The 14,012-nt window shown below is 33.4% G+C and overlaps 1 protein-coding gene across 1 annotated transcript in view; it reads left to right on the forward strand.

Moving 5' to 3' along the window:
- Nucleotides 1-14,012, forward strand: part of Faf1 (Fas associated factor 1) — a 299,200-nt gene that overhangs the window by 213,756 nt on the left and 71,432 nt on the right. The window contains exons 14-15 of the mRNA XM_069987264.1: nt 11,120-11,256; nt 13,730-13,818. Of these exons, the coding sequence (XP_069843365.1) occupies nt 11,120-11,256; nt 13,730-13,818 (226 nt within the window). The remainder of the gene's footprint in view (nt 1-11,119; nt 11,257-13,729; nt 13,819-14,012) is intronic.

Raw genomic sequence — 14,012 nt, forward strand, 5'->3', positions numbered from 1 at the left:
CACATGAGAAACTATTTTGTGCCTAGAGAAGTTCTATAACTTAATAACGGTCATCCAAATGACTTTCCAAGATTGAAATACCAACTATACGTATCCATTCTGCTACATAATGCTTCTTGTCCCAAGACTTTGCCATGTAGGATGATTCAACAACAAACATGTACTGAATAATTAATGTGTACAAAGCCTTATGGGGAATATAAGAGTATGAGACATTAATATTTTTGCTTGGGGAACAAATTAACATGAGGTTCACCAAATATTACGCTGGGTGATTAATGAATTGTACTTGTTGAACGATGCAATTTGCAGCCGTAAGGGCCTTCTTCCTATAATATGCTTAAGTGATTTTGCTCCAATCTCTGCCTATATACTACCCGGAAAGAAAACTGAAAGCTTGAAAAGCATAGTTTTTAAGCTGCTCTAAGAAGTTTTTTATAGTGCATCTGTAGAGACTTTCTATAATTCCTTTTGGTTCTAATGCAGTTACTTGAAATATGCCTTTCTCTTACTCCTTTATCAGCTCTCATTTACCCTGTTTATCCTGCCTTTACTACCAAGCATAATTAGTTTCTTCCATTGTTCTTCATTTTAGTGTATCTAGACTCATCCTTTTCTAAAAGTAGGAGGATTGAGTATCATGCTCCAGGAAAAAAAAGTTTTTCTGGTGCTGTGGACAATCCATTCTGGAATTTGATTACTGGTTTCTGTGGAACTCAGGGAGTCACCTGAAATCACCTCCACCAGCACGCACTTGTTTTCCAGCTTGAGCTGATATTAATCCTGATTTTTGCCATTCTCTATTAATGCAATTAGGCTTTGAAGACTCTGATTCTATTAACTTTTCTGAATTTTATCACTCACTCATTCATGAGACTCTAACCCCTTATTATCTCTACTTACACACCATTGTTTGTTTGCTTGTTTGTTGTTAGTTTATTTGTATTTTGGCCTATACCAGGATTTGAGCTCAGGACCTTGTGCTTTCTCTGCTTCCTTGCTTGACTAGTGTTCTACCACTTGAGCCATGAGTTCAGCCCAGCTTTTTTCTGGTTATTTTGGAAAATAAATTAATAAATAAATCTTGAGGGTTTTTCTCTCTGCCTTACCTTTAGCCATGATCTTTGAAATCTCAGCCTCCTGAGTATCTAGGATTCCATATATGAGGCCCTAACACCTGGCTTGTGACATTATTCTTGATAATTTGCTTCATTCTTACACATGTCCTGATCCAGATGGATATACTGCCTCTGGTCATTACTTCTATATTCTAAATATTCATAAATATTCACCATTCTCTAAGCAACTTCTCTGTATTTTATAGGGGACTCAGCATAAGTTTACTGGTAGCTTAAAAATCAAGATATTAATGTATCCTCAGATTAAAGTAATTCCATCATCATTCATTCTAGTTGTTAGTATTTACACCAAATCCAGCCCTAATTCTAGCAGTTAAATGAGGATATATTTTCATTCATTTGTCTATCCATTCAGTTTACTTTTCTTAGTTTTTTTATTTTTTTATGTACCAGATAATGTGCCCTAGAGTTTAATGGTTTACCATTTACAGTTCTTACTGTCTGGTATATGAAAGCTTTATATATTCATCTTAAGATTTTCTGACATTAAATTCAAGGGTAAATTTTGCTGAATGATTTTCTACTTGGGAGTTTTAAGAGAAGTAATAAACAGGGGCTGGGTAGAACACTTGCCTAGCATGCATGAAGCCTTGGGTTCGATTTCTCAGTACCACATAAGCACAAGAAGCTGGAAGTGGAGATGTGGCTCTAGTAGTAGAGTGCTAATCTTTTTTTTTTTTTAATTTAATTTTATTTTATTTGTGAACATACTGTACAGAGGAGTTACAATTACATGGGCAGGATAATGCATACATTTCTTACCAAGCATTGCAGCCTCCTCCTTTGTTTACCCTTCACATCCCTTCCCAGCCTCCCCCCTCCCCCCATCCCAATCCTATTCCTCCCCCTCCCCCCCCCACCCCCCCCCCAACCGACATTGTAAAGCTCGTTTTGGACATGACAACTTGTACTTCTCATTGTTGCAACAGGTCCACCTGTATCCTTAAACAACTGGTTTTTCCCCATCTCCTCCACAAGTTATACTGACATCAAATATAGTGAAAGCAGGGGTTATACTGTGAGGGAGGGACATACAAAGCAACAAAGAGATAATCTTATAAATGCGTTAGAAACACATGCATGAAAGGAAAAAACATTAAAATACACATCTAAGGGTTCATTTTCCTGACATCACATTATCTGACCTTTTCCGCTTGACTCATACATATACTAGATATTACAAATAAGGGAAACCATGGGACCTATGTTTCTTTGGGCCTGGCTTACTTCACTTAATATAATTTTTTCCAAGTTTTTCCATTTCCTAACAAATGGGGCAATGTCATTCTTTCTGATGGAGGCATAGAATTCCATTGTGTATATATACCACATTTTCTTGATCCATTCATCTACTGAGGGGCATCTGGGTTGGTTCCATATCTTAGCTATGGTAAATAATGCTGCAATAAACATAGTTGTGCTGGTAGCTTTAGTGTGGTCTTGTTTGTAAACATTTGGGTAAATGCCCAAAAGTGGGATTGCTGGGTCATAGGGGAGTTCTATGTGAAGTCTTTTGAGGAACCTCCATACTGTAGAGTGCTAATCTTGAGTCAAAGAAGCTCGGAGATATTGTTCAAGTCCTGAGTTCAAGCCCCAGAACTGCAAAAAAAAAAAAAAAAAAAAAAAAGAAGTAATAAACAATTGTCTTCTGTGTTTTTCAAAACATTATTTTAAATAGGTCTTCATTAATCTTCTATAAAAGCAGAGAGCTTTGAGTTAAATCTTTTTTCAGTAATGATAATTCTTTAGGGAGGTGTGATATGGTCCTTAAATGTTCCTTTTGGATGATCTCAGTATAGGTATAGAGCCTAGAAGAAAACCCTAGACAGTCTATATACATTCAGTTCTGTCAAACATCAACTATTCCAAAGGAGACTTTGTCAAGTGCTAAGTTGTAGTTAATTGTTGCTTAGAACCCTTAAGGAGTGACTGACCTGCTAATATTTTGTGCTGTAGGACTTTTATGTTTTAAAGGCCTTCCAAGTTTCTACTAAGGCTTTCCTACTCATTTTATCCATTAGAGAAAATTCATCTATTAATCTGTTACCCAAGATAATATATAACTATTCATTAGGTAAACTTATTTACATATTATTTATATCTAATTTAGTATATTAGAAATCAATTTGTTAAATGAGAAATGTATTTATTAAATTATATATATAGTAAATTTATTTCTAATTTTATCAGTGGAATAATCATCCTTTTCAAATATAAAAGGATTTTATGTAAAAAATGTCTTGTACATTATATATACATATGTAATATAAAATATGATAAATGATGATAGAAATGCTTTGTTATTTTTGGAGCTAGTCTGGGGCTTGAACTCAGGGCATGGTCACTGAGCTTTTTTTTTTTTTTTGGTTGGTCATGGGGCTTGAACTCTGGGCTTGGGTGCTGTCCTTGCGGTCTTCAGCTCAAGGTGAGTGCTCTACCGCTTGAGCCACAGTGCCACTTCCAGTTTTCTAGTGGTTTATTGGAGATAAGAGTCTCATGGACTTTCCTGCCTGGGCTGGCTTTGAACCGAGATCCTCAGATCTCAGCCTCCTGAGTAGCTAGGATTACAGGCATGAGCCACCGGCACCCAGCTACGGTCACTGAGCTTTTTTGCTCAAGACTCACACTCTACCACTTGAGACACAACTCCACTTCTGGCTTATTTTTGGCAGTTAATTGGAGATAAGAGTCTCACAGAGTTTAACAAAAAATGTACTTATTAGCTTAGTTATATAACTGTTACCCCTCAGTACATCACCTTGACAATAAAAAAAAATTAAAGAACTTAAAAAAAAATAAAAGTCTCACAAACTTTCCTGACTGGGCAGGCTTCAAACCACAATCCTTAGATTTCAGCCTCCTGAGTAGCTAGGATTATATGTGTGGGCTAACAGAGCCCAGCTGTGGAAATGTTTCATATGATAAAATCACAAAGTCTAAATTTGGCAGGTGAAACAACTCAGTATATGACTAGATCAAGAAATATGTCTGTGTATGTATGTGCATGTGTCTGTATTTCAAATCTCTTCAATAGAACCTTTTTCTTATGATGGTGATGATACAGACTCTAAAAGTTAAGTAGTAATAAACTTAGAAAACATTTCATTATATTAGTAATTTATGAGAAGGGAAAGCCATCTTTGAAACATATAAAAGAGAGGAAAACGAAACAGTATCAATTAATCCACAGAACAATTATCTCCATTTTATAAATGAAAAAGCCGAGGCTCAGACAGATTAGGTTGTCCAAAGAAACAACTAGTAAGTGACAGTATCAGGTTTGTTTGCTTCCAAAATCTTTGCTCTTCCCAAAACACTATGCTACTTGGAATAATTCCTACCTTGTCTGTTATTATTATGTTATATGTTACACATTGTAATATATATGTAAAATATGTTATGTAAAATATATATGTTAGGTATCAGGTATTAGGAAGCAGGTGGCTCCCTTTCTGTCCAGAAGTACTACCTTCCAATGTAAAGTTCCCTTGACTTAGGCCCTTACTGCCTTTTTGTATGTTCTTCTAGCATTTAATCTAAACCACTAAATCTAAGGCTTAGTCATATACCAGATTATTATTTGAAGGTCTAGATTTGTCAAAGTCAAAATATTCTTAGTGTCCTAAGGACAAAAACCACATCTGATTTTGTCATATATTTAATAGGCCTTTAATATTTATTGATTGGCAAAAGGAAAAACACAGAAGAAATGTTGTATAGCTTTTATATATTCACTTTCCTAAACAGTACCTGGAAAATTAATCTCCTTTTTATATTGCTAAGGAAAGAATTTCTGAAATTAATAGGAAATTGAATTAGTTGTTTTCTATTATTTGCCCCAACTAAGATTCTAGAAAAATTAAGCTTACTGTTATTTTGCATGTCCTCAGTGTTTATGTTCTTGCTGTAATTTGAAATGCCTGAGATCAGAAGTGTGTCATTTCAAAGTTCTACCAATCAAAATCAGAAATTTGAGGGGATACCACATGATGAATTTAGGGCTTTTTGGATTAAGGATACTCAACCAGTAGTGATAAGAATAAGCCAGTTATCTACTCAGGATTATTGTCTCTTCTCCAAAAATTTTAAAATAGTCCTTTACAGATTAGGTACACCCCTGTCATTAAACTGTCACTGTCTAAAATCCTTTCTAACAATGAGTGATTAATGCTGACAAGAGGATTGATTAGGAAGTTATATAGTTTTAAGGGAGAATAGCCATAAGAAGTAGCCACTCATGCTTTCCTCACATGAGTGAGGCCCTGTGTTTGATCCCTAACACAACCAAAACAAAATTAGTTTATTAAAACTCTTGACTGCCAATATATTGACCCACTTAACAGTTTACTGTTACTATTTACTGTTTACTGTTTGTAAACTTTAAACAGGTGAGCATTGCTTTTTCCCAAATCTTGTCCATTATTTTTTATGAAATTGCTTATAATTTGGTTTGGTTGTCTAACATACATACAGTCTACATATAAAGGCATTGTACCATTCTTTTTGAGAACAGTTTCATAATATGTATCAGTAGCCATTTAATAGTTTTACCTTTTTACCTAGTAATTCTCATCCACAGACTTTAAGGAAAAAAATTAGTGTATTTATTCTAGTATTCGTTATAGTGATTCAAAACTAGAAATAGCCTGGTTTTCAGTGGTTCCTGCCTATAATCCCAGCTACTCAGGAGGCCCAGATCTGAGGGTTGTGGTTTGGAGCCAACCCAGACCAGAAAGTCTGCAAGACACATCTCCAACTAATCACAGAAAAAGCCAGGAAGTGGCATTGTGGCTCAAGTGGTAGAATGCCAGCAGTGAGCAAAAGGAGCCTCAGGCACAGCTCCAAAGGAGGGAGGGTGAGGGGGGACAAAAAACAAAAACGTGTGTGTGTATGTAGATGTATATATATATATCATAAATGAATTGTTATAAACATGGCAGAATATACTCAGTGAAATATTATTCAGCCATGTCACATGCTGGCTTCTTATCTTCTTATAGATCCAGTCTCAGCCTAAAAATTTGATCCAGCTAAAGATTTTAAGAAGGGTAAGATATATTTGAAGAGAAGACTTACAATAGACAGTGTAACTGACATCTCGTTTTTCAGTGAGATTTTTCCTAGTCATTATAATTTTATTTTATTTTATTTTTTTTTTTTTTTTTGTCGGTCGTGGGGCTTGAACTCTGGGCCTGGGCACTGTCCCTCAGCTCTTCAGCTCAAGGCGAGCGCTCTACCACTTGAGCTACAGCGCCACTTCCGGTTTTCTGGTGGTTTATTGGAGATAGGAGTCTCACGGTCTCTCCTGCCCGGGCTGGCTTTGAACCGCGATCCTCAGATCTCAGCCTCCTGAGTAGCTAGGATTACAGGCGTGAGCCACCAGCGCCCGGCTCATTATAATTTTATAATCTCCCTTTCTACTTTGTTTTTGCTCTGTAACCTTGAACTTCAAAATTTTGAAGCATTTGCCTGTTTGTCTCACATCAGATTAGAACTCATACTAAGGAAACAACTGGGAGTTAATACTTTCAAAGTAGTCACCTCTGTGTCTACTCAGTCCAGTAGAGTCCCGTTGCCTACAATGTTTTGAGGATGATCTCAATAAGAACTACTTTCAGCAATAAAATATATGAGAATAGTAGTCTTATGCCTTCAGAAGTGTTTTTTAAGGATAAAAATCATCTAGTAGGGAGTCTATTAGGAAGTTTTCTGGGTTTTAACTCACGTCTTGAATTAGAATCTCTAAGGATGGAAATAAGAAAGTTGACTTCATTTAAATAAACTCCATAGTTTGATTTTGAAGCCAGTAAAAGTTGAGGATTATTACATTTATAATTACCTTCTCCACTTTAGTCACGTACCCTATTTACCTTACTTAATTTGAAACAAAGGCTGAGGAATACTTCCAAAATACGGAGCTACCTTCAAATGAAAATGAGTTCTATGCCAACCCATGCTACACACTATTTCCTATGGTAACTCCAGAAATTAATTAAACAGTAGAATGTGCATGCTAACTTAAGAGAATGATGTAGCAGGGAATAACACTGGCTGGCCTGCTTTAGACATTCTTGACTATTCTCCTTTCACAATTTAGAGGACTTTGGCTTTATTTTCCTAGTAACAGGAGAATGAAAAGAAAGAAGAATTCTGTGTTAGCTAGCTAGGTAAACAACCTCTAAGTTTCGTTATCTTATGTTTTGGTTTTCTGTGAATCAGAATATATCTTGAACATATGAATGAATATGTATATAAAATGAGGCTTATTACTGGCAAAATAAACCATCTTAATAGGCTTAATAGCATTAAAAAAGGCAAGCAGCTGTAGCTAAGAAAGTGCATACAGAAGATTTGTCTCAAACTATTTGATAATTTTGGAGAAAACTATCAGCATTATTAAACATTTCATTTTGGAGAAATAGTTCCTACCTTTTAAAAGATAAGCAGTCAGAAATTTTGGTATTCTTGGTTTTCTATTAATTACCTTTATTAAAAAGAATGTATTAAAAAGAAAATGGAATGCATCCTCTTTTAAATGTTAAAGTTTTGTAGCAATTAATAGTTACAGCATCTATAATTGTATTTTCTTACTTTTCAAATGTATTTATTCATTTTCTGAATGAAAATAAAACCAGTAACTATTTTCATTCAGTCAGCAGTTCATTGATACTGTATCTTACTGCGCAAAAGCTCTCTAAGTGTTGACCTAGCTCTATCATGATAATAATGATGATAAAAATATTAAATACTATTATAAATTTAACCATTGTTACCAATGTTTAGGGCTTTAAAAATAGTGTTATTTCCACTTTTCACCTAAGTAATCTTTAAACTTATGGAAGTCACATTGAAATAATAACTCTTACTGGCAGTTTTTTTTGTCTCTATTTTTTTCATACATAGACAAAATGTATTTCAATACTACCCGTCTCCATCATTCTTTTTACATCTTTCCCCTTCTCCTTTTTCCCTCAAACAGTTAAAATCCTGTTACATATGTGTGCATATGTGTGTGTCTGTGTCTGTCTCTCTATATATATGTATTTAAGTATGTATATATGTATATGTATATCTTTTAGGACTAAATTCCACAAATGAGTGAAAACATGCTACTTGGCTTATTGAGCCTGGCTTATCTTACTCAATATAATGATTTCTGGTTTTATTCATTTTCCTGAAAGTGAAATTATTTTATTTTTCTTTATGGCTAAATAATATTCCCTGGTATACTACATTTTTCTCTATCCATTCATCCATTTTTGTAGCTTTTATTTTTAAATAAAATGTTTCTTTTTTTTAATGGTACTTGGTATATTTATTAGGCAAAAACTGGAATTCATCTCCTTCCCACTAAATTGCTAGGTTCCATTAATATATACTTAATGTTGGAGTACAGCTTTGTAAAAGTTAGTGAGCCACATAATTTTTACTTTGATCGAGAGACTGAACTATATCTTGTTTTGAGTTAAAACATTATTTTTCCCTTGTATCTAATTTATTAGTAATGCTGGTTTCTCTTAGCAAAATAGATATATGCTTCAGAGACTGAAATTTTTATTTGTACTGATGATTAATATATCCTAACCATCAGTTCTTCCATTTGTTTCCTCCTTAAACTTTAGATTTGAACCACTGTATCTTCCCAGACTTAGTTTTCAATAATTGTAGTAGAACTTGAAGTTTACAAATGTACCAGCTTTGTGATAAATTTTCCCCTCCATTTAATCAATTCTTCTTCCCTCATCTTATATATACCCTTAGTTAAAGCATCCTGGGTTTTTTCATTTTGTTTTGTTCAAATTTGTCATTTTCAACTTTTGGTTTCAAGGGATTTATTTGGCAACTCTTATTCTTGTTTGATTTACTCAAGTAGTAAAAAAAAATTTTTTTTAATCACACAGAACCATTTCCCCTTGCTTCATTTACTATGTAGGTTGGAAACTGCAGGTATTTAATGATTGAAGGAACTTCCTTCATGACAGCTGATTGATGAATGTGGGGTTGAGTTTTGGTCCTACTACTAGGTCATCTGCCTGTTCAAAGAGAAGAAAGTAATTTTAATTATGAGAAGCACATTTTCGCTTAAAATGGTTTTTCTCAATGTCTGTTTTCTTGTTTTGAACTGAAATATTTCCTGATTCTCCTCTCCTTTCTGTCTTCCTCTCGCCATTTTTCCTTCTCCCTTTTTTCTATCTCCTCTTTTCTACTCTCTGGCATGCTTGCTCACTCATTTTTTTCCCCTTTCTTTTTTTTTGGTGGGGGGAGTATCCTGTTTAGCTAGTATCTAATATCTCTTGTGAGGCTAGTGCTGCGACGGGCATCTACTGTGTGATATCCATTTAATCCATTGGTGTGAAAGCAACAAGGACTTATTTTCTCCCTTTTGTAGGAAATAGCATTCCAACTGTTTTTTGACATCTTTAATTTTAGAGGTTGCCAATGATCAGATCAGGGTCAAGACTGACTTCAAATGTTTTAGTACGGAGCAGAAAGAAAAATGAGATCCTAACTTGCTAGTCTCCTGATCTACACATCCCTGTTGATGAGTTAAAGCTCTATGGGTGTGAAATTTGGTATGGAGACTTAGGCTGCTTGAACCTTTTATCCCATAATAGTCGTGGAATGTGAAGATTTGAATTTTCATGGGGGCACTGATATTTCATGGCTGACAATGGATTTCTTAAGGCCTTGTCATTTCAAATTGCCATGAGGTCTGTTTATTGCTGCTCTAAATGTGTATATGAACCTGCCTCCCAATGAACTTATTGCAATGGTGCTAACTTATCTTGACACTCTTGGTGACAGTCCTAGTCACTCTTAACAATATCAACTTTCTATAGTCACAGCACATATTTTACAAAATATGCAGCCTAAAATTCTGAAATAAATTTTTATAGACAGAAAATATGTTGGCTTTAAAAATTAAGAGGTTTGATTCTGTTTTGGATTTGGTTATCAAATGAATCTGAGCATATGACATTTTAATGCCGTTTGTCTTTTCAAATAGATTTACCTTCTAATGCGTGTGACGACAGGACTTTGCTCATCAGCTAGAACATACATTTCAGAGGAGTTGTTACCTAAAATATTATCATAAGGCATAAGAAAACACACGATTTAAGTTGCCTTTTATGAACATAATTAAGAATTAATAAGCCAGTACCAATGGCTAGTCTCCAGAATTTCCACTGTTTTGCCTTTTGTGACCTGTGTTATTAAAAGTCCATTATTTTTACAGACTTTATTAAATTGGATCTTATTAAAGCATTCTATATTTGCATTTGGTCTTTCATAATTCATTATTATTATGACATTTACTTTTTACCATCAGATCTGAAAACATATCATAAGCTACCCTTTTCTCTTGAAAGAAATGCTAATTTCAAACAGTCCTCTAATAGAAGAGAAAAGCTTTATCAGTTTTTTCATTTATTCCAGATCGTGTTAAGAATACTAATGCTAGACTTCAATATGCTAATATCTCTAAGCTTTTTTTGGTCAAAAGCTTAGAATTATTATTTTTATCCCATACAAAGTACAAAACTAGAAAACCTACTACTACTATTAGAGAAAACACAAATCTAAAGTACAATTCTTGGTTCTAAAGACTTTTGAAAATGTTGTTGAATTCTGTTTCTTAGAATGATGCTAGTCAATTTACCTTTGTACCATGCTATATTTTTTTTCTCCTAGTTAAGAAATTCTCTCTTTGTTTTTTTCTACCTCATAATTTAGGCAATACAGCTTGCAATATTTAATACTAAGAGCCCTACACTGTCAGTTCCAGACATCATTAGGGTATAATTCATGTTTTCCTGTGTCATAACCATTTAAGATTTAGATGAAAATTCAGTGTAGCAAGATTTTACATATATAAAGCAAGTTGTCTTAAATTCTTACATAAACAATACTAAGGTTATTGTTGTGCTACTAGTAAACTTTCTGGCTTGAAACTTATTTTGGATTTTGTCTTATTTTAGGTTTCTGACAATGTGCAATAGACATTTCGGCAGTGTTGTTGCACAAACCATTCGGACTCAGAAAACAGATCAGTTTCCACTTTTCCTGATAATTATGGGAAAACGATCATCTAATGAAGTGTTAAATGTGATACAAGGTAAAGGACATGTCACAAGTGAAGTAAAATCTTTTTGTATATATGATAACTTTAATTTTTACAATCAAACCTAACTACTGTTTTCTGTAGAATTTCTTTGCATTTTAAAATATAAAGCATCCTGAAGAACTCTTCAAGTGTTTTATCTATAAGAAATATATATCTTTAAAAAATCCAATGGAAACATCTTAATAAACTGTACAACCCTCAAGACATGAATATTCAAAGTAAATTTTCAGAATTGCTAACTTCCTTAATGTAGCAATTAGATCATAATAGTTGTCAAATCTGGCATTTCTGATTTATATTGATGGGTTTGCTCTGATGATTGAAAGTTAGTGTTAGTTATGTAGAAAATCCACTGACTGAACGTTGTAAATTGCATTGCTCACAGAGGCAATTGTTTCTCATTGTTTGTGTGATTTATGTCTAGGATGCAACTATGAGGTGTGAAGTTATCTGATGTCTGCAAATTCAACCACAGTTTTTATTCTTCACCAAAATACAATAAATATTTTTTTCTATTAACTAAATATATCCAGGAATATGTAAAGTATTATTTTGCTGGTAGAAAAACTTAAGTGAAAACAGTATTATGTTTCTGTATGCTACCAGGATATTTTCCAACTCTTCCAAGCCAATTGGATCTGGTCTCTGCATTTCTGCTCCATTTAAAGCTGATGGGGGATTAGAGATTTATAAATTTCAGTGGCTTTAAAATTTACATGCCCTTTGTACAGTTACTTAAAGATAATAAAAAATAAATCCTAAGCAAAACAAAATCTCTGGTATTTTAAGTTTTCTCTATATCCTAGAGCATTTAGCTTCATAAACAGTCTTGATTTGTGTAGGGTAAATGGATAATGATAACATTTCAATCTTGCCTCTCTTGTAAGGTTCAATGTTACAGTAGCTAGTGGTTCTTAAAGTGTGGTCCATGGAGTCTGTAAGTCCTTAGACCTTTTTTGACCTTTTTTTTTTTTTTTTGCCTTTTTACTGCATTGGCATACATATTAGTAAACCAAAAGCAAGAGTTTATGAAATTGTTTGGACCTTAGCATGAGTCAAGGCCAAGACCAATGACACAAAATAGTCATTATTAAATGTTAGTGCAAAATGAACAAGCAAATCTGTCATTTTCAAATAAAAGAACAGATAGTATTTGTGTCTAATGAGAATTTGTTTCAGTCAGAAATTTATATCCTACACAATTAGCTTGACAGTTTTATAGTTTGAATGCATTTGTCATGGTAGTGACACATTTTTTGGTACCATATAATGAAATGTATTAACATTTAGAATAATCATAAATTGTAAAAAACAAAACAAAAAATCCAAATGGAACGGAGTATTTGGATTTTGGCTGAAGAAGAAAAGCAGTTACCTGCCAAGTGGGTAGGCCTGAATTCAGTCCCTACTACTACCAAAATATTAAAATTAAAGTTTTATGAATCCAAATACTATATAGCAGATCTATAAACCTATAATACTGAGGTAGTATTATGAGTTCAAGGCCAACCTAACCAATATAGTAGACTGTTTGAAGAAACAAAAAAGGGCAATGGATGGATTTTAATGTAATGAATACAAGTTCATTGATAGTCTCAAATTTCACATGCAGATATCTTGAAGAAACTTCTATTTGTCAGGCTGGCTTTAATATAAAAGAAGAATATTCACAGTTGTCTATTAAAATGCTTCTCCCTTTTTGAGCTCCATGTCATTTTGAGGCCATATATTTTTCATCAGGTTCAACAAATACAGCCTATTTTAACCAATGTAATGTAATAGAAAATATAGTTGAGTTCTATTGAGCCAAATATTTCAGTGCCAAATGTTGTAACTATGCTAGACTTCACATTAACCTTTCTTGAAAGAATAGTCTATTTTTCATAAAGATACAGCATTTATACTAGCTTGTAATGAGTTTATTACTGTTTTTAAATATATTGATAAGTATACTTACATTTATAATATTTCAATTTTAACTTTTAATGGAATAAATGTCAAAAAGCATAGCAGACATTAACAAAAATCCTTTCAAGAATCTCAGTAGTTCAAGAGTATAAAGGATCTTGAGATTAAATGTTTGAGAATTGCTACCATAGGCTCTTAACTAGTGCCTTTTCTTTTTCTTGGATAATTAAAGACTTAAGTATAAAGCCTATATGCTCTCTTTGGCCTTCCTTAGTTTATAGAACTAAAAGTTCTTCTTATTAAGGTTCTCCCATATTTGACTCTTCAAATTTAAATGCAGTTTCTAACCACCAATATATATTACTACTTTATTCTTTCTTATTAAATATATGGAACATTTCAATGAAAGTACTTTAGATAATAACAATGTGGTCTGTAACTTCTTGGACTGCTTTTATTCCTTTCTGATTTTAGAATGACTTTCCATTTTTAATAACTTTAAATTTTGAACTTATTAAGTTTATATAAAAGTTTATCAATATCTATGTGTTATTAGGTAACACATCAGTGGATGAGTTAATGATGAGACTTATGGCAGCAATGGAGATCTTCTCAGCCCAACAACAAGAAGATATAAAGGATGAGGTAAGGGGAAAAGTTAAGCAGATTTTAATAGGATTTTGTCAAATGATGATGCTGACTGTCATGATTGACAAGTGAAAATGATGAAGATGCAATTCTGAATTAATTAAGGTCCTTCATTTCTTTGGGTTTACTTTTTGGGCTGTTCTTTTCAGAACCTGAAAACCCAATAATTTGTTTATATTTGTGGACTATTT

The sequence above is a fragment of the Dipodomys merriami genome, unplaced genomic scaffold, assembly GCF_024711535.1.
Source record: "Dipodomys merriami isolate MVZ:Mamm:240054 unplaced genomic scaffold, mDipMer1.0.p SCAF_34, whole genome shotgun sequence".
Taxonomy (NCBI): domain Eukaryota; kingdom Metazoa; phylum Chordata; class Mammalia; order Rodentia; family Heteromyidae; genus Dipodomys; species Dipodomys merriami.